The sequence below is a fragment of the Amblyomma mixtum genome, chromosome 6 (genome assembly GCF_055824585.1).
Source record: "Amblyomma mixtum isolate Tamu chromosome 6, ASM5582458v1, whole genome shotgun sequence".
NCBI lineage: Eukaryota > Metazoa > Arthropoda > Arachnida > Ixodida > Ixodidae > Amblyomma > Amblyomma mixtum.
The window spans coordinates 127,143,747-127,165,687 of NC_143017.1; the positions used below are offsets into that span (position 1 = coordinate 127,143,747).

A 21,941-nucleotide genomic window follows, 5' to 3' on the forward strand; every position below is an offset into this window, starting at 1 on the left:
TGTCCTCCCTAGCAGATTTTGCTTAAAATACTGGCACCTGAAAATATACTGACTCCTGAAACTAAACTTGAGTCACCTGGCAACAACAGTTCATCTGCTTCTCGTCAGTTACAGACAATGAAGCATCACTATTTCAAGCTGCAATCATCCTCATATACCCAATGCAAATCACATTGAGGTTCTCGCACAGTTGCACATTTCTCAACCAGAGACGTTTGTTTCAGTAAGTTGATGCCAGAAGTGTATGTACAAACACAAGATATGCATACTGCAGAGCCAAGATGAAGCAACAAATGCCAGATTTAGAGCACTCTAATGAGGTCACACACTTTGGTATTCAAACTACATGCACTAAAGTGGTTAGTGGCAAGATGGCAAACATCACGAGCATATTGGATATTTGGAACACACTGTATGCTTCTGATCACAAATTCAGCTGCAGTTCACAAGTACATGTCCTGGTGTATAACTATATGAGCCAGAATGCCTGGGGAAAAGAAAATTCAAGGGATTTATCTGACCACTCAGCTGCAAGTGGTCTCAAAATGTATAATCACTGGCAAAATTTTACACGGTTGTGCCTCTCAATGTTAGGCAAATTTCTGCCCAATAAACACAAGGACTGTTCGATTTGGATGCACTCACTGTACCAGTTCAAGGAGTGCAGTGGTTTCGTATTTGTTGTGCCAGTGTCGCATGCACCCATCGCACTCCGTATTATTTTGCACAAGTGCGCACCCAATGCAGCATAACTTGTTGGCCGACTTCCATTCTCTGAAGTGGAAGTGGAGCTGAAATACAGCAAGATGGCGACCCCCATGCATATATTGGAAAAACTAACTCTCGCAAAAGTTGTGTTGGGTTTATTGGTGCGTAATCATCTAAGGCTACCATGCGCCAAGCTGAAGCTCACAAGAGGTGGTGGGTAGCTGTTCGTGGCATGTGGCGTTAGGATTGCAAACTTCAGCAGTCAAGCCAAGCTTCACAGGCAGCATTTCAGTGTATATACAGTCAAGTCCACTTATAACAATACTGGTTATAACAATATATCGGATATAACAATGGTCAGTCATGGCATCATCAGCTTTGCCATGTGTTGTTCTATGGTAAAATAAACTGCTTATAGCAATGCTGTCAAGGCACATTATTGGTTATAACAATTAAATCTGGTAATTGAGTGTCAACCGTTATAGAAAAAAAAAAGAAGGAAATGCTACAACCACACCAGCAAAACCATGCTTACACCACAAAAGTGTGCACGTATGGGGTCGACCAATGGACTAAGCTGGCGTAGCAACGCCATGAAAGCAAAAGAGGCAGGCGTCATCACGTCAGGAGAGCTGCTGCATTCGCATGCCCCCAATCAGTCAGTGCAGTGCGCGTGCATGCAGCCGGCGTGGTTTTTTTTTCTTGTTAGCTGTCACTGTACCCTTAGTTTTGCATGCTTCTTGAATTTTCCATAAGAATCACTTCCGGAAAGCCGGCTTGATTCCTGTGATGTGGAGGTGTGCGAAGCTCCCCAAGTGCAGTGATGGTGGTGCTTTGGTCATCAGTGAACATTGTTCCGGTTTCCTGAAGTTCGAATTAACGAGCTTTTACTGGCATTAGAACAATCAAATCCCTCCAGGTCCTTCCTGTCAATAAATTCTCTGAAGTTTGTCATCCTTTCTTTTTTTTTCGGCACAACCCTGTTATAACAATTATTGGTTATAACAATGGTATTTCCATGGCACTTGAATATTGTTATAAGTGGGCTTGCCTGTATATGTAAATCATGCATGTGTAATACATGCAACTACTTTTTTAGGGAAATAACGATTTCATGGGGCCGGTTAATGGCGATACCTCGCCACGGTTTGTTGCTTGAAATTTCTTTGTGTGGTTTGGCTGTTGATGGTGGCACTATGGTGAGCAGGCACCCGAGCTTGCAATCAGCAATTCGTTTTCAAAGCCAAGCAGCAGCACTTGAACGGCCTCAACCAATGCTGCACACTCCCGGTGCCACCATGGAAATTTACAGAACTGATGCAGCGAGTGAAGCAGAATCGAGCAGACCGATGAACATGACAGAAATGCTTGCTATGAACTCTGCATCAAAAATTACTCGGCATTTACCCACTTTAAGGTTCTTTTGCAGCCAAATAAACTTAAGCCAACACCGGCATTGCTTGCTCATAAACTTAGCTAGGAAAAAAGCCTCACTTGTGTAAGTAACTTGGTGAAATTAACCATCATTCACTAAGTCAGTTTGCCTCATTTCAACATTATAATCGGCAAGTTAGTATAACGGAAAGCAAGCAAAAACTTAAATGGCAAGAGTTGAAGGACCGTAGAAGGTACATCGGACTGAAATTTTTCCATGAGATTTATTATTCGAAAACTGGCATAAACCGCGAACAACATAACCTCATTATATCTCAAAGCGACTGGACCAATGCTTGAAGGTCAGGGAATTTTCTTGCAAGGGTGACGTCTTGCGTTATTCTTTTTTTGTTAGAACTGTTCGAGACTGGAACAGTTTGCCATCGAGCATTGTATGTATCACATCTAATGATGCATTTTTCCATGCACTGCAATAATTGTTTTATACCTCTAATGAAGTCTGTAACCCCCCTGCTGTAATGCCCTGAGGGGCGATGCAGGTAACTAATAAATAAATAAATAAATAAATAAATAAGATACAACCACATTTTGAAAACAATTTCAGCTCTACATCATGATAGAGCAGGTGAAAACTGTAAGCCCATTTAGTGCTGCAAGATATCAGGCACGAAGTTGCCCCCTCTCACTGGCATCTGCACCTCATGCAGAAGTTGTGGCATTTAGCACAGCAATCCCACAGAGTTTGCATTTAATGTTACCCTTCACTGAAACTATGGGCAGTTTTGTTTGTGGAGAAGCCACAACATGCAAGGGGAGATAATTTTGTACTTTTTTTCCAGGTTATGGAGCAAAATATCCTACCATACACAATATGGCCAGCACCTTGAGCAATCAAAAAAAGTTTGCAAAGCCAGTGTGTCTCAAAATATGCATAACACCCGTCATGAATGGCGCACATGAAGCTACTGAAGGTTCCTTTTCTGTTACCTTCATGTTGCTGCACTGTATGGTGAAGTTAGGGAACAAAGTTGTGGGAAAACCGCACCATGCTTCTCCCTGCTAAAGCACTACACGGGCCTCATTCTAAGGCCCAAGCCTGGCGCAAGCTCAAAACATGCGCCTTGCCAGGCCCGCGGCTTCAAGCCTGGGCCCAGCCTTGGCCCAGCCCGCCAAACTTGGTGTGAGGCCCGGGCCTGTTCCTGCAGCTGATCAAGAGGTAAATTGCTCAACGTACACAAGCAGACTCCTTCTACACCAGTAAAGTGGCTGGGCAAAGGCACTAAAACTGCAGCAAGGTTTGAAAAAAAAATTGGTTTCGTAAACAGAAAAAATTAGTGGTGATCAACTGGACTGATAAGGAAGAAAGCGCTGCAATTCTATTCCAATTACAATTTGGTTCCAATTCTGAGTCGATTGTTCTAGAGCGTAAAGCTCTACTCCTCCTATGCCGAGGCTGAAGGTCAACTGGCTCTTAGATTTGACCTCTAACCACAGCAACTGGTATGGCTTGCGAGACCCAGGCTCCTCTTCCCAAGCAATGCGGGAAGCAATAGCTCCCGCAAGCCTCATTTTTGCAAACAAAGACTGTTTGGAAGACTGAATATTTTGCACATAGGCTTGCTGTTGTCCAAGTCATTTTCTTCCTAGTCACTTTTGGTTTTTGCTCAGTCATTTTCTGTCTGGAATCTCTCTTCTCTCCCCTACAAGTGGAGAGGAGGATGGCTGACAGGTTAGAGAGGCAAATCCTTCTATACACCATCTACCGTACTTGCCCAATTCCAACGTGCGCCTTTTTTCGAGGAAAATACGTCTCAAAATCGCATGCGCGTTCGATTCGAGTACAAACCGTAACTGCCCCATAACTGCCCATCGTCATCGCCATTATACGATGTGGGAGCTCACTAACTGCTGGCAACAATAAGAGCACGCTTGCTCGTCGTTTTCTGCGTTGCAGGAGCTGTTTTCAACCGGTGTGGTGCTTGTCATTTCTGTCGGTGAGCATGGCACAAAAAAAATTCACGGGACGAACCGCCTCGCCTCTGTTTTGCTGCGTTTACGACGCAAGTAGCAAGCTATAGTGTCGTCCATAGCGCAACATTGGTGTTCTCCGGCGGGCTCTCCGTGCGGTATCATTTTTGAGAATGGATGCAGCGGCCACGAAGAGACGTCGTGTCCGCCACGAGAATAGCTTGAAGCGCAAAGTTAATCTGCACGCAGAACAGAGAGGCAATAGGCATGCTGTCCGTCATTTTGGTGTGCCAGAGACTTGTGGTCGCGACTGGCGAAGACTGAAAAAGTCAATCTTTGAGTGACAAATGTCAAGCAAAGGCCGCCACGGTCCGCAAGTGCGGAGGTTTCCTGACCTTGAATATGAGCTGGCTGACTTGACGCGACAGCTTCGTGTGGACCACATGCCCGTCACCTCCGAGGTGCTTTCAAGAAATGCGGAATTTCTAATGCCACAGACGGCACTCAAGACGAGATGTTGCGGTCGGAGAGTGAGAAGAAGCTGTCCAAAAGTGACAGTGAATGAAGTTCGGGTGAGTAAAAAGCCTGTTCTCGCCTCAAAACAGAAAAACGGTTGCATATTATTTTCATTCGTGGAAATCGCATGCAGGTTAGAAGCGGGGCTGGTAGTTATTTTTTTTTTCGTTACCGATATCGGGCGTGCGCTAGAATCGGGGCTTGAATTTTTGTTTTGTTTTTTTTTTTGTGCTGTAAATTGGGTGCACGTTGGAATTGGGTAAATACGGTAGCAGGTGGAGGCTTCACACAGACACCACAGCCATCCCCGCAGCCGGATAGTTTTCGCCTTCATAGCTCTCCTTATGCTATCACTTAAATAAGAGAAGACAAGGTGGCTCCGTCCACTCAGCTTTTTGAACAGTGATCTTGTCTGTGAGTAGTCCCGAAGTTCCAAGAGCCAAATGGAAAAGGTTATATACACAGATAATAAACTACTTAGCATTAGAAGGGTATATGCTTGGGCTTGTTGGTTCATAACTGCAAGGTGAAAAACGTAGCGCAAAGAGACGAGGACACAGAAAGACGGACAACACACGGCGCTTAGCATTATCTCTAGATTTTTAATTAGTCCTTTTTATGGCTCGTTATATATTAAAACGTCCTCAAAGCCGTTGCAATGACCCCCCCACCTCTTTTTAATGAGCTCGATTTCGCGAGTTGCATCCATGGCTGCTTTGGCATAGTTTAGTAAATAGAGAGAAGCAAAAATGCCTGTTTTAGCAGTATTGTATGCGTTGAAAGACCAGAATTTTTTCTGAACCAAAATGCTCTTCCCCAGAGGTGTTCATGATAACATAGAGATGAAGACATCGGAGATGGTATATGGAGTTTTTTCATGCCTCAAGTGGCTTATAACCTCCCTTTGATGTCACAGCCATAGTTCGGCTGTTGAAACCGAAACTGAAACAGCATGACAGAAAAATTTGATTATAAACTCTTTAGTGGTCGTAGGTGAATACCACATGGTGGTTTATGCATAGTAGTGTCTTCCGCATCATTATAGACAAGAAAATATGCCACTAAAAATAGGTGTCGATACTCCTTTAAGATTCGTAGTGGCGCGGGTGAGGGTTCACAACATCCGAAATTTTGCGCATTGTTTACTATGCACTCCCGTCGAAAAATTTTATGAATTCGTATCATCCTGAAATTCGCATCGACCATGTTCGTATCATCAAGATTCTACTGCAGTATACCCTTGTTACAATGATGCCAATGGCAAGGCAGAAAGCAAGTAGCAACCTGATGAAAATTTAGTGCTACTCCTAGATGGATGGATTAGAAGTACTAGTTGACTGGCAATTCAAATATAGATACAGAGTTGTAAAGTTTATGCAGTTTTGTAAGTGATTACCGCATAATACAAGGATACACAGCACCTGTTATGATGAGGCTCAGCTATAAAAATTTCAATAGATTTGGCAATGACGCCTAAATCACTGTGATTAACAAGTCCTACCCTGACCCTGTACAGGCACTTTGTTCAATACATGGAATAGGTGAAACTACCATCCAGTGCCAGCAAGCTTGCTTTGCAGCAGACCCACTATACTCCGTTTCATACATAGCAGTCAACGCAGCCAAGGCTGCGGTGCCTGTTCGCGCTCGTTGTCCACATCGTAATGTAGTGCGTCAAAAGTACCGTATTTACTCGCATAATGATCGCACTCACGTAATGATCGCACCCCCGAATTTTGTTGGCAAAATTCAATTTTTTTTTTATTCCCCGCGTAATGATCACACCCCGAACTTGCCGCTGCAATTTGTCGACGATGTCGAGTCTAGCCGACGATGATCGTACTTGCTATCTGTCTGACAAATGGCACGTGCAGATGGCCATCTTGCTCTGTCAGCATTGCAGCGGCAGCCGCCTGTTGGCTGACCTGCAGTCACACGGGCAGTCCAAATGCGGTTATGTTTAATCGCGGATACCAAACTTATCTGCGGTAGTCTCGAATCACGTTTCGCCATTGTTGCAAGGCTTGCCATCGTTCTGGGTTGTGGTGCAACGAAGTGACGCGGTGATCCGGCTAAACTTTATTGTTCTCGTAAATAATAAGCCCTGGGATACGGGAACATCAAAAATGAATCCTCCTTGAGGATCGCTGGCCTGTACCGAGTTGCTGGTAGGAGTAATAACTGTGATACAAGCTAGTTTTATGTTCGCAGTCGCGTAGCAGCTGCCGCCGTTGCAGCGCGAGTGACCCGATCTGCTTGCACACCAGCTCCGCTGCGAAGGCGTCGCTGAAATCGATCGTATATATTTCTTTTAATACAAAACAATTAAGTTGTCAGTAAGGCAGCACTATAAGTAGAACATTCATTATAGCGTTGGTCAACTCAAAAGCACCGTCCACTGTGGTTTCGATACGAAACAAGTTAGGACTAGCCACGAGTAGGGAGTACAGAGCGCCGTCGTCCACCACGCACGTGGGCGGCATCATTGCGGTAAGGTTGTGGAATCTGGTGCTATGAGCGTTCCGAATTTGTCGCCTACTTTAAAGATGCGGCAGGGACCGGACATTTTTCGGCATAACGGCGGTAAAATGCGTAGCTTTAGCGCCGCGGGACGTTGCTGTCGTACGCTGTTGCTGTGCCATCGGACGAGATCGAAGGCTGCATAAAAGCGCCGTCGCACAGCATTATACACACTGCCTATTTTGATGCGTTGCTCTTGGAACGTGATTTAGTGCGAACAAAGTGCGTTCTTGAAGCGGGCCAGCTCGTGCGCTTTTCACACTATTATCTTCTCGGTTAACAATGTAAGCCGAGATCACCGAGCTCGGTTCGCGATAACCGCGTTTAGCAGCGTAACCGCGGGTAGCGCGCCCGTGTGACAAGGGTAGTCTGACCTGCAACTCGTTTGCGTTTTCGGGGCTCAAGAATGTTTTTTTTTTAAATTTACCCCGCGAAATGATTGCACCCCTAAATTTGCATCAATTTTTTTTTTAAAAAAAAGTGCAATCATTATGCAAGTAAATACGGTAAAAGTAGTAATGAACCCAAAATTAAAGTAAATGTTGGTCAATATTGTAGTACAATGATAAAAGTGTTTTATTTTGGAGAAAGATTGCTTTTTTTTCAATGTTATTCAAAACAGAGTGCCTTAGTATTTTGGGTTTTTTTCCGGCCCCTCCTGCATCAGGTTTTTGCAGCTAGGCCGGCCGGTCATGTTGTCTGCTTGGGTGGTTCGCCTAAGTGTAGCCTTTTTTTGTGTGTGAGCACTCACCAGTATTTACAAACTCACTTGTTCAAGCATGTAAGCAGTTTTGAGCAAGAGAATTGTGGTGCACTGTTCTCTGTACTGTAAAAATCACCGACCGTACCGCTGTAGGCCATTCACATGATACACATAGCAAATGTTAAATACATCATTCTATAATCTACAGCACCAGTATTTAAACCCTTGTGAGTTCTGGCAGCAGTGAAAAACAACTATAGTAGATTACGATCGAGCACAAATGGACAACTTAAGTTACAAAGAAGAGTTATAACTTTGACAATATTTACAAAGATTAAAAACATGAGAGCGGATGTCAACAATTCAATACCAGCCACAACGTTCACTCACGCTGCGCTTACACCTCACTGGTGTGTAAGAAGCCCGAATTTTTACCCTTTTATATTGTTACCGCGAGAGGACGACGACAAGCTATGTGAGGAGAACGAATAGCGAGCATCGTCAACCTTTTCGTGCTCCCTCTTCATGAACCATGGAACCTCGTCGTCCGCTTCTTACAATAACAATGTCACCTGCAGCGGCAAGTGCGCTAATATACGACACCACTTGTTGCGTTCGATGGCCTGCGTAGCGAAATATCTGCTAAGGGCCCAATTGCATAGCTTTCAACAATACCCATCTCGCCGCACTAGCTCACACTCATAACACACCGAATCCGACATCTAAGAAAAAATATTACTACGAACGTAAGCACCTCAAAGAATTTTGCTTGCGACAACAGCTCAAAAACGAGACCTCCCGAATCAGACGCCGCTCACTTTAAAGCTGCTGAGTACACCGATCAATGCCTGGTTGCCGCTAGCCGAGGCTGCTCCGAATAATCAACGCCGCACTGAATTCTATCACCACATAATTAATGATTCATTGTGTGCCGCATGCACACAATGTACGCTGCAAAAGAGTCACTGAACGTCCGAGAACAGCACTTCACAATCACGTCCATCGCCAATACACTACACTGCCTTTTCCATTCGAAACAAGTAAACTGCGCTGTGTTTTTCAAAATAGGCATTAGAGTTTGACAGTTTCGACTTTATACCTAATGATTATATTAAGAAAAATATAAAAAAAATAAATGAAAAAAAAAACAGCCAAGACGGGAGTCGAACCTTGGCCCCTTGTAAAATGAACAGACGGGAGCGCGCTTCGTACCACTCAGCCACGACGCGAGGCGGACGGATACATTTTGCTTGTCTTTTGCAGCGAACTACTCCCGTACCTTTGGCAGCGTTGACAGCTATGTATGAAACGGAGTATAGGCACAGCTGTGGAACAAGGGCTTATTCCTATTATGCTTGGCTCAACACACTGAGCATTAACAGTAGGAAGAACTGAAATCAACTCAACCTACGGCTGCACATTAGCAGGATGATGATGTGCGCAATGTACATCAGACTGGTTCTAGTACTGCACAACATTCAGAGTGCCCCTGAAAGAAGCATGCTGAAGGATGAAAATCTAGATAACTCTTGCATGACCTCCACGGTGCCTGTGCTTAGCATGCAAAGAGTATAACTTAAGAGGGAAGTATAACTGTTGAAAATACAGAAACAACATGAAAAGAAGTAGTGTGTCACTTGTTCTTGTCCTTGGTGTTTTCACACTGGTTACAGTACACATCTCACAATGATGGTGATGACAAAACACACCTGCTCGCCTCGACATCACTTTTGGCAAGAACACTGCAGCTTAGCCACTGTCCACATAGGTGTGCAAGCTCAGTAGAAGGCCTCCGTGAACCCGTACATGTCACTACTGCTCTTCTGTGAATGCTACCTTCCTGCAGTACATAAGCATGGCTTGGGCCATGTCCTTTAAACAAAACAAGGCAGATCTGTTTGGCTGCAGAGACAGCCAGCATCCGTAGTGTTTTTCTTCTTCTTGTTTTTCTGTTTTATAACAGAGATTATAGCCTTGAAGCACAGAAGGAATGAGCAGTATGGATAGGAAGTGGTTTGTGGTATGAACGAAGCCCAGAGGTTCATGTCTAGTGAGGATTTTGTCTCGCACCTCACAACATCCAATCGAACTGCAGCATCACTTTACATAGCAAAGACAACATGCAGAGGGCACTGCTCTCATTTTTTCATACTCCTCAAGCAACACAAACGTCATGAGCTATTTGTTATCATGACCTGATAAGTTTTGATTCTTCTACTCTCTGGAATTTATTCCATCCATGATGCCATGGTAATGCCCATAGATACAAGAAACCATGGTATGAAACCCGTTACTCTTTCTATACTCACTTAATTCGTATCAAAACAGAAGACACTCTTTCAGGTAAAAACTACTGAGGCATCCTTCTTACTAGTTTAACCAGAAAATCCTTTCGAGTGGCACGAAGAAGGGTGTGCTAAGATATGTTCAGACCTTGGCAAAAAAAGCGAATAAAAACTGTGCTGTCCATAGATAGAGTCAGTTTCAAAATTTCCAACTACATTTTGGAATTTCACCTCTGGCCCAGTTGCCAAACCCTTCCCCCTTCTCTCATCACGCGACGCCTGTCTGTTCAGCACAGCGAGCACTGTACAACCCACCTGAATAGCGAGGAGCACAGTGGTGAGTGACTGCTCATGCCGTTTGCCACCCCACACCAGCACTAGGTTGATCAGTGTGAAGTTGCTGCACTCCACCTCATCACTGCCTTCCTGGTGCACTGGCTTGCACTGCACCACACCCAGAGTCCTGTAGAGGTACAGCACTAGTCGTCCCAGGGCACTGAGCGAGGACACCCGGAATCGCACTGTGCTTGCTTCCATCCTGTCATCTTCCGCACAGTACCTGAAAGAGGCAGCATTGGTGAGGGTGAGAAAAGACACCATCAACTCAGCAGTCATCCAGCAGCATGCATGAGGGCAGTATAAAAACATAACCCTGAGCAACCTCTTTCATCTGAGCAGTGAGACCTGAAAAAATTTTTCATCCTATGTCAATCCAGACACTTATTAAAAACACAGAGCATCACATTCGATAGCTTAGCACCCATATGCTATTCCAAAAGAAAAGTTGCAAGTGGTGGCATAATGCCACTTGGCTCTATGCAAATAATTACATCTCTTATCAAAGTGTGGTCGATTCTTAATCATTCAAACCTGAAGGAGCAGAAAATTTGTCATGATTCAGCACCATTCTATTTTAGCAGCCTTCTAGCTTTTTCACATAGCACTCGACCTTGATAGGACCAATGCACCATTTTGAAAAATCAGAAGTTCAAATTAATGAGAGTTCACTGTAATCCTATTTCAGCTGACACATACTGAACTCCTACTGCACGGGCCACCTATTCAATTCCGTCATTTGAGATCTTCCTTAGAGCAACTCTCATGACACCAGAGATGCACAGATCATCTTGAGTGCGGTGCGAGAATCGCAGCAAGGCTCACAACGCTCAAAGCTGCACACGGGCTATGAGGGACATCGTAGTGGAGGACTCCTGATTAATTTAGGCCATCCAGTGTTCTTTAACGTGCACCGGCATCACACAGCACATGGGCATTTTTGTGTTTCACCTCACCCGCCGAAATGCGGCCTTCATAGCCAGGATTCGAACCTGTATCCCAGGGCTCAGTAGTCAAACGCCATAGACACTGAAATACCGCGACCGGTGCTGCCGCTACGAACAAGTTTGGATGGTTTGGTTTGGTTTATGGGGTTTAACGTCCCAAAGCGACTAAGGCTATGAGAGACGCCGTAGTGGAGGGCTCCGGAAATTACGACCACCTGGGGTTCTTTAATGTGCCCTGACATCGCACAGTACACGGCCCTCTAGAATTTCTGCTCCAAAGAAATTCAATCGCCGCGGCCGGGATCGAACCCGCGTCTTTCGGGTCAGCAGCCGAGCACCATAACCGCTGAGCCACCGCGGCGGGGACAAGTTTGGATGGAAGCTGAGCATTCTAAGCAGCAAAACGCAGAAGTGCTGCAGTCTTTCTATCTTTTCCACATGGTTGCAGGCAGCCATGAAATGAGCTATGAGCAAACAAATAATTTTGTCTTGGCTATGCCAAAATCTCCGCAAGATTTTTAATCCCCCACAAGTTACTGCACAAATAACGTTGGACTGCATAAACAGCCAGCTCACATCTCCCACTTGTTTCTCTAATGAGTCATGGTCTTAATCATAATGCAGCACCCTTGAGGGGCTTCCCCACACAGACATTGTGAATCTGAGTACCATCACTAGTTTTTTCATGAAACAGGTGACACTAGGCAGAAATGAGTAGTGAGCAAATATTTTAGTGTGAAAGCACTTCTAGCCGCACTTCCCGAGTTTCAGCTGTGTCTGTGTGGAGCCTCTGAGTAGCAAGTGTAACTGGCTCACTGGGTCAGTGGACACCTCAACAGCACTGTGAGTAGGCAGTGGCATTCACCTACAGACTGAAGCAGTTATACCCCTTACCTTTTCTCAAAAACACTCCACTGATTTTTGAGGAAAGGAAAGGCACGTAACTGGCTCCCTGTTTAGCAATGCTAAACCACCAGCCATTTTTTTTTTTTACTTCCCTTTTACAACCATTAAGCTGAGTACAGGCATGATGCCTCCTGTTTTCTTTCCTCTTCTCTTTTTTTTCTCAGGTGTGATTCACAAGTCTCCACAGCACTGTGGACACTGCCACCAGGTATGCAACAAAGTAGGAAGCACTGAAACTGCTGCAAAAAACCATGTTGTAGTCACAATAAAAGCATCACCGCTGAAATTTATTGCTTAGTTCTTACTGCTTTCTTTGTTTCTATTCAGCAATATAGATATCTGCAAGATACATGTACCAATACGCTGAATACCATGGCCAACATTCTCACTGTCATCACTGTGAGGGCTGGTCTCTACCGGCTACTAAGATTGCCTAGAGCAGTGGTAGCGGTTGGAGAGCTTAGTAGCAATGAAAAGTGCAGCTAGACCAGCTGGCAATGAGCGACATGTGCATCGCTACCAGAATGCCTATGGCCTGTGACTCTGCAGGTAAGGCTACAGTAATTCGTAATTTCCAAAGCACACCACTTCCACGACAATACTTCTTTCACCTGAACACTTCAAATAGGTTTGTGGGGTTATGGGGTTTTCTGGGGTTATGGTTTTATGAGGTTGTGGGGATCCCAAAATGACTCATGCTCTGAGGAATGCCATAGTGGAGGGCTCCGTAATATCGACCACCTGAGGTTAAATCTTTAACGCGCACTGACACTGCACACTGCACAGGCCTTTAGCATTTTGCCTCCATCGAAATGTGAACGCACCAGCCGGGATCGAACCCGCGTCTTTCGGGTGAGCAGCCGAACAGCACAACCACTGAGCCACAGCGGTGGCTGCACATAGCATTTTGTCTTTAAGTGTAGTGCACCTAGAAAAACTGGTTTATGTAGCTACAACAACATCCACATATTAAGTGTAGTGCACCTAGAAAAACTGGTTTATGTAGCTACAACAACATCCACGTATTAAGTGTAGTGCACCTAGAAAAACTGGTTTATGTAGCTACAACAACATCCACATATTAAGTGTAGTGCACCTAGAAAAACTGGTTTATGTAGCTACAACAACATCCACGTATTAAGTGTAGTGTACCTAGAAAAACTGGTTTATGTAGCTACAACAACATCCACGTATTAAGTGTAGTGCACCTAGAAAAACTGGTTTATGTAGCTACAACAACATCCACGTATATTATAGCAAAGAGGGGAAATCAGCAGAGCAAGTGTGAATGCACTTTCTGTTGCGTATGAATGCTACAACTGCTTCTGCTGCTTCAGCCAACTGGTAAGTGCTTACAGCGGCCAGTCCTAAAGGGGGATACATACACTTTTCATACCACAGATTACCTCAAAGTAAACAAGGTTACACTGTATCACTATGCAGCAAGCAACTGAAATGCCCTTTCTTGTTAGTGCTGCTGCATGGTTGAAAATTCAGCTAGTTAAGGGGCCAGCAACAATTGATGATGATAGAAATTTTCTTTTAAAATGATTTGGCACAACCCCAGCATATTTATTTTTTATTTATTTTTATTTATTCATACTGTTAACCCTCTGCAATTACAGGGAGGGAAACATATGCAGACACAAGCGCAATTCTCTTCGCTAAAAAAGAAACACTCAAATGCACAGAATTACAGATTTGCACAGCAATCTTCCAGGAACGTGTTCACACCTATCACAAATTTGTCTACATCTGTTTGGTCCACAACGTCACTTGGTAGTTGATTCCAAATTTCTACAGCATCAGGAAAAAAGGAGTAGCGATAGACATCAGTACGTGTAATAATAGGTTGTAATACCTAACTGTGATTTTTCCGAGGGCAACGCTTCAGGGGAGGTGTAACATAGTGATGTTTATTAACTTTGACTTTATCATTCATTATCAGAAAAAAAAGTTTCAATTTCTGCTTTGTTCTTCTTACTTCTAGTGATTCTAACTGACACTCTTTTAGCATTGCTGTGACTGAATCAGTGCGGCGGTATTTAGAGCATATAAAACGTGCTGACATCCTTTGCAATCTTTCCAGTTTCCGTTTTAAACCCTTTTGACGAGGACTCCACACTGCACTTGCGTACTCTATGATTGGCCGCACGAACGTCTTGTATGCAATCAATTTAATTTCTCTAGTCGCATTCAGCAACTTCCTCCTCAGGAAACAGACCTTCTGGTAGGCTTTCTTGTTGTGCACCGCAGCACAACAACATCCCCCATTCTGCGACAACACTTGCTACCCATTATCATAAAGGCCTACTTGAAAACAAAAACAAAATTCAAACATCGCTCACATTCCGAAAAATTGAAATAAATAAATGTTACATACAAGATATGCAGTTTCTGTACATGATTTTAGCTCCTTATCTAGGATCTGCAAATGCCCCAGTGATGCTCTCCTCTGGAACAGAATTGTCACGTGCAGCCACATCACCTCCACACATGGAAACACAGAGGTGATGTGTCGCATCCACAGTTACTCCTATGCAAGTGCCACACTGACCGGAGGAGGAGGTGAAGATAAGAATAGGCAAATCTCAGTACTACAAACACAACCACTTTGGAGAAGACAGATATCAATTTTGTGGATTCAGTGTGATGTGCCCACCTACCACTAACGCCTGTTTTTTCACTTGTGCATCCCTGTCCATGAATTTTTGAGGCAGATAGTATAAATGATTGGAACATTAGCTATGCTGTCCATTCAGTTTAGTCAGCTTATAGCATAAATTCCATATAAAACGCAGCTTCATTCACTAACCCAACATCGTGAAATAATATGCATGGAATGTATCGTGTGCTTTCAGTGCCAGCAAGTTTTATAGTAAGAATCTTCGCAGCTTGCTTAAAGGTGCACTGAAGAGGAATCTGAACTCGTCTTTTTGCCGCGGGAACTCGATCTGCACGTTCCGAGCATTCTTAGAAACATATTTTTATTGCCCTGCGTGGCTGATTTTCCTAATTAAATCGAATTAACGTCCGGCTCCCGCCTTTTTTTTTAAATTCTCCCTCGTACGGTGCGCGGAGTCGACCAACGCGTGGAGTGCCTTTCAGCCAGTCCCGCGGCGGCTTGCCGCTCTGCCATCGGCGGAGTAATACATGGTAGTCCGTAGAAGCAAATAGTCCGCGCGTATTTTTATTTCTGCGGGCTTATTTTGCGGCTATATTATCTTCGAATGAAACTATTTATTCACGGAAACCTAAAAAACAAAATAAAGCGAAAGCAAAGCCTCCACGGAGCTGGCTGCAAGGCACTCCATGCGTTGGTCGACTCTGCCCACGGTACGAGGGAGAATTAAAAAAAACGGCGGGATGCGAACGTTAATTCGATTTAATTAGGAAAATAAGCCATACAGGGTAATAAATCGAATTTTCTAAGAATTCCCAGAACGTGTAGATCGAGTTCCTGCGGCAAAAAGGCGAGTTCAGATTCCTCTTCAGTGCACCTTTAACTCGGACTCTCTCATGTCAGAAGGAAGGCAATGATGTACCTTGGCAATCGATGCCTTGGGCATGGCACAAGGTGGAAGAGCTGGGGCACGCTGTACAGGAAGTTGAACACTTGGGGCAAGAAGAAGAGCAGCATGGTCTTGCTAAAGTGGCCCAGGATGCCAACCACCGCAAAGGTCATGCCCGCAAAGTAGCAGAACGTGTCACCCACAAAAACCTGCGATGGGTACCTGCAATAAAGAAAAGATCGCCACAAGTTCACGCTGTACCAAACTGCACAGAGGTTCAAAACCACGCAACTGGCAGTGACACATCACTGGCTTAAAGCAGTGTTTGAATTGCCTCCCCAGTCTTCATACAGATACACTTTCTTCACTTTAGAAAGTAGCATTGGGCCTTGGCCCCTGAATGCCTGTTTGCACAACGATGCGTGCAGGCTTGCCAGACTTCCCTGCAGCTTTGGACAACAAAATGCACCTGAGTAGAAGGGAACTGCACAAATCTAATAAATTCCTTATGTAAGAGCAGCACAAGCACACGCACAATTGTAGAAGTAGTACCTATACAAGATTCCCCCATCAGTCCATGGCTCTGTATGAGAGTCACTGCTGGTTTCATCGGCCGGTACATTGGCAGCAGGCCTCAAAACGGAGACAGAAGTGGTACATAGCAAAAGTAGCTGTGAGATCAGAAGCCCCTGTCACTTTTAACTCTGTTCAGCTCAGTTCAGTTAGCTGGCTAAGGACCCCAGCTTTCTTGGGCTCAGGCTAGCTTCAGAGAAAACATATGCCAGTAAGCCAGGCTGCGGGCTCTCGGGTCAGTTTAGGCCAGATCGATGCTCTAGCTTGAAGCATGGAACAAGGCAGCCCAGCACCAAGTCAGACACACCTCCGAGATTGTTCTTTGCCTTTTTAGAGCGCTGACAAGCAATGTATGCCTTCAGCAAAACACCAATTCTTTTAGAGCGCTGACAAGCAATGCATGCCTTCAGCAAAACACCAATTCTTTGTGCATCACCCACAGCAGCGTTTTCTGCTGGCAGTCTCTAGAAGGCCAGTTGTTGCATTTTGTTGTGTCTTTGGGCATGTGCCATTCCATGTCTTTTATGTGCCATAATGAATCTTCTGCTGGCCCTCCTGAGCAAAACTACATGCTGGCCTAGGCACACCAAAGACCTTGCTGGCTAGAATATGCGCAGCTGTGCCATTACAACTCATCCCATTCCATTTCCCTGAATGGTAAAGTTAAGTGGTACTTGCCAGTCACGTTCAGGCACCCTACTACCATTTCTTGTATTAGTCACTGGTAACGTGATTAGTTAGCTTTACTAACCACAGTAAGTGACTAGCCTATGGAAATCTTGACCATTAGCCAACATGCTCTAGAGCCTTTCCAGTGCAAAACTTATGCCAGTCCAGCACACTCACCATCAGGGGTACAGGAGCGGCATGCACTGCAGGCGACAAAACACAGAGGACAAAACACTACTTTTATTACCGTAAAGTGCTGCTATACAGATTAGTTGCAACCAAACAGTCTGCCTCTTTCAAAAGATAGTAGAACTAAAGTCCAGCTGCATCTACTACATTTGCAGAGAATTTGCAGCCTTGGAATGTGTGACATATGTTGCACTCAGAAAACTGAGAGCAAATTTTCATGATTCTTTGCAGTTCGCAACACATCTCAAAGTCCTTCCCTCTACTCTTAATATGCATATGCTGAAAGCTGTGGGTTCAAGACATAGAACTAATTTAGCTGATGCCCCCCATCTGCCTCCACGAGAAGGTTAGAAGCAGAAATTACATCAGGAAGAACAAATCGAAGCTAGCAATTTTAAAGAGGAGTTGAAAATAGGAGTTTAAAAGGCGACCTTGCAGACTCTTATTCACAGAGAATTAGCATTTGCTTCAGATGGCTGTTCGCAAATGATGTAATGGGTGGTTTTATCTTGCCAGTATAAAGTCAGTCGGCCCAATCTCAAGTGATTTGGCTACTTACAAAACATGAGGTGCTTAAAGATACCTTCCGTCCCGCTCCAATCACACCATTATGTGCTGATGATCTTATTTCCAGTTATCACATTTTACGTTAGCACATTTTCAATTTCATCTATGTCTCGTAAATGTACCTTATATGCACAAACATACTGCAGCCACAAACATACTACTGCCGAAGATATAATCCCAGGAGAAAGTCTGAGTCCATATGAAAGCGAAAGCTTCACATGCATACGGAGTTGTCTTCCATGGCCACCGTATCATTCAAAAGGCGATATTTAAGAAATGCACACGACACAGTCAAGAGAGGCAAAACTCATCCACGCAGTGCTGCAATCCCTCCGCTTCTTGCCACCGCTGCACCATGCTTCGTGCTGCCCAACACTACGACCATTCGCCTACTTTCCTTCCGTTCCATACACCTCACTTCTTTTACTGCTTTCCCTACCTCAATGGCCCGTGCCGCCTCGCTTTTCTTTTTTTTATCTGCGAGCAGTCGTGCTTTACCTCATGGCCCCAAGGGCTTCAAAAAGTTGGCTTCTCCTCACTGCTCAAGATACTGGTGGCTACGCAATCTCAGAAAAATGCCATATTAATGTCTTCGATACACATTTGCCTTGTCTGTCAGCCTTGCAATTATGTGTCTGTTGCTTTAAGGTGTCCTAGACCACACGCATGCTGCAATGCCATCATTCCATGGGAAGTATGGTGCCATTGTCAAGCGCTCTTTATTATAGGTTTGATTTACAGGGGTTTAACGTCCCAAAGCGACTGAGGCTATGAGGGACGCCGTAGTGGAGGGATCCAGAAATTTCGACCACCTGGGGTTCTTTAACGTGCACTGACATCGCACAGTACACGGGCCTCTAGAATTTCTCCTCCAAAGAAATTCAACCGACGCGGCCGGGATCGAACCCGCGTCTTTCGGGTCAGCAGCCGAGCACCATAGCCACTGAGCCACCGCGGCGGCGCTTCTTTATTATAACCATTTGTTCATTAGAGGACTATAGACACCAATTTTAGCTGGATGTTTTCTTCTTTCAAATGATGTGTTAGACATTGGAATACATGGATCACCATGTGGTATTCACCTACAAATGCTAAATAATTTATAATTGAATTTCTTCTTGACGCTGTTTCGGTTTCATGAACCAAATGTGTGGCTGCGACGTTTAGTTGGCGCTTAGCTCACATGAGGCATGAAAAAAAAACAATATAATCATCATACGCAGTTTTGATCCACTGCAAGACTTAAACCAGCCTGCTTCAAGAGCTGGAATGACAACAAACGGCAGGTCAGCAGTTATATTGCCGTTTTTCTCACGCCTCGGTTGACCCAAACATCACAAGTCACGGCCATCGTTTGGTTGATGGAACGAAAACAGTATAAAGAAGAAATTAAATTATAAATTTTTTGTGATCGTAGGCGAAGACCATGGGGTGCTCCATGTATACCAATGTCATCATTTGAAAGGAGAAAACATGCAAGCAAAAATTTAATGCTTATACTCCTTTCACAAAGTCTTTATTAAAACGAAAACAGAAGGTACAGTCATTTATGGAAAGCAAAGTGAGACCGCAGTTTCACTTTACTATATGCATTTTTATGACATTTGAGTTCACTATAGCTGGGTTCTACTGTACCTTTGTTATCAGATAACCACAAGGCCAGTATACCTTGTCCCTCCTTGCAACTGATCTAGGCTTTGTAGCAATCATCAACAGATTATTCTATACACGTGCACTGTGTTTTCCATGCACTTTAGATGTAAACCATGTTTTTTTTTAGCATTTTATCTGAGATTTTCTGCAGTAGTTTCCGCAACAATTGTACAACAGATAGCCCATGTCACAACCCTTCTTCAATAATAACTTTGTCCTTTACATACATAATTTAAAGAATAATAATTAACTGCTGTTAACAAAATAATCAGAAACAAGCCGAGGCAGTGAGCATAAACATGCACTCACCAGTTGTACCTGAGAAGGCCCAATGTAGTCATTAAAAAAGGAGGCATCAGGTAAAGTGAAAAGAGGTGGTTTTTCCAGCAGTCACCTAAAAACCAAAGAGACCGCAATGCAAGAGCAGTTCAGGGTCTAGAGTGGCATCTGTTTACAAAAAAGTATGCGCAGCTTATCAGCAACAAACATGAACAGCTAGAGCAAGTGCGACAGTTTATTACGTGTTGACACCCATACCTCGTGGCAATATATCAACTTAAAGGTAAGAAATCTGAACTCGTCTTTTTGCCGCGGGAACTCAATCTACACGTTCTGAGCATTCTTAGAAACTTCGATTTATTGACCTGTGTGGCCGATTTCCTTAATTAAATCGAATTAATGTCCGGCTCCCGCCTTTTTTTTTTAATTCTCCCTCGTACGGTGGCCGGAGTCGACCAACGCGCGGAGTGCCTTTCAGCCAGTCCCGTGGCGGCTTGCCACTTTGCCATCGGCGGAGTAATACGTAGTAATCCGCAGAAGCAAATAGTCCGCGCGTATTTTTATTTCTGCGGGCTTATTTTGTGGCTATATTATCTGCGAATGAAACTATTTATTCACGGAAACCCAAAAAACAACATAAAGCGAAAGCAAAGCCTCCACGGAGCTGGCTGAAAGGCACTCCACGTGTTGGTCGACTCCGCGCACCGTACGAGGGAGAATTCAAAAATAAAGGCGGGAGCCGGACTTTAATTCGATTTAATTAGAGAAATTGGCCACACAGGGCAATAAGTCGAAGTTTCTAAGAATGCTCAGAACGTGTAGATCGAGTTCCCGCGGCAAAAAGGCGAGTTCAGATTCCTCTTCAGTGCACCTTTAACATAGGGGTGCGCTAACCACATTACAGAAGGGACGACACAAGATGACAGATGCAAACTTTCAACTAAAATTTATTTTCACCAGTGTATGTTTTTATAACCTACTTACCTGGACACAAAATCAGAAGGCAATGAAGACGAAGAAAAAGCCAAGAACACATCAAGAGACACAACCCAAGAACAATGCATTCCTCTACTGAGATAGCTTTTGTTATCCTGAACCTCCAAGTATGCGTAACAGTGTGTTTATGCATTTGTTTTTACATGCTAGCCTGCTGCTAACTGAACCACCATCTCGAAGCTGCTTTCAGTTTAGTCATTATTAAAGAGATACTGAGAACAAATAGAAATCGATCTGTATCAATACGGCACTGCATTCTAATCGCAAAGAAGTCACTCTCGCTAAAAACAGACCTTTTAAAAGCTATAAAATACCAAATACAGGTGTCACTAGCATAGGCTCATTTTGCAAGAAAGATACACGTGCAGACACCAATTTTTTGGCACAGATCCCAGAGGCTATGCTACATGGTCATTCACTTCGGAACAGTGCCTGAAGTCGACTTCAGCCTCTGGTGCGAAATACACATTTGTTTGTCAAGTTTTTTACACTTTCAAGCTTGTTATTGTTTTAGTGAAAGCTCCTGCTGTTATTAACTGCTTCTTATCCTCAAGCTCTAACTGCAAGTTTCTAGACTAAAAAACAGCTTTACGTGCCCAACAAAATGGCAGTCAAATGTAAGGGACCCATTTATTTGACCACATTGGAAAATTTGAATAGTGCACGAAAAAAGTAGATACAGAAACTAGCTTACACTTATGAACTTAGCAATGCATCAAGTGAACTAAAGACAAGCTACATACATGGATGTCTTGCACTTCTTCCATTCATAATTACCCTTCTCCTCCTTCTGGGTAGTTCCCATGCAGCTACCCACCGGAAGATATATGTCATATTTAAAAAATTTGAGGAGACACTTCAGCTCCGTCTTAAGGGTGTGATGGAATAGCATTAATAAGTTAATGCACATATACACATAACTGGTCATTCTCTATTTTACATTCATAGATCCCTGGGGGCAGGAACGTGGAGGCTCACAGTGAGGGTTCAGCTTAAGTTAAGAACAACGCAGCAAGCTATGGAAAGAAAAATGATAGGTGTAATGTTAAAAGATCGAAAGCGGGCGAAGTGGGTGAGGGAACAAACGCGGGTTAATGACATCCTAGTCGACATCAAGAGGAAGAAATGGGCTTCGGCCGGGCATGCAATGCAAAGGCAAGATAACCGCTGGTCTTTAAGGGTAACGGAGTGGATACCAAGAGAAGGCAAGCGTAGCAGG

The 21,941-nt window shown here is 44.1% G+C and overlaps 1 protein-coding gene across 1 annotated transcript in view; it reads right to left on the reverse strand.

Moving 5' to 3' along the window:
* Alg7 (Alg7 dolichyl-phosphate N-acetylglucosaminephosphotransferase) overlaps positions 1-21,941 on the reverse strand; it is a 32,243-nt gene that overhangs the window by 585 nt on the left and 9,717 nt on the right. The window contains exons 5-7 of the mRNA XM_089549076.1: positions 19,757-19,841; positions 15,830-16,018; positions 10,411-10,654 (exon numbers count right to left, since the gene is read on the reverse strand). Of these exons, the coding sequence (XP_089405202.1) occupies positions 10,411-10,654; positions 15,830-16,018; positions 19,757-19,841 (518 nt within the window). The remainder of the gene's footprint in view (positions 1-10,410; positions 10,655-15,829; positions 16,019-19,756; positions 19,842-21,941) is intronic.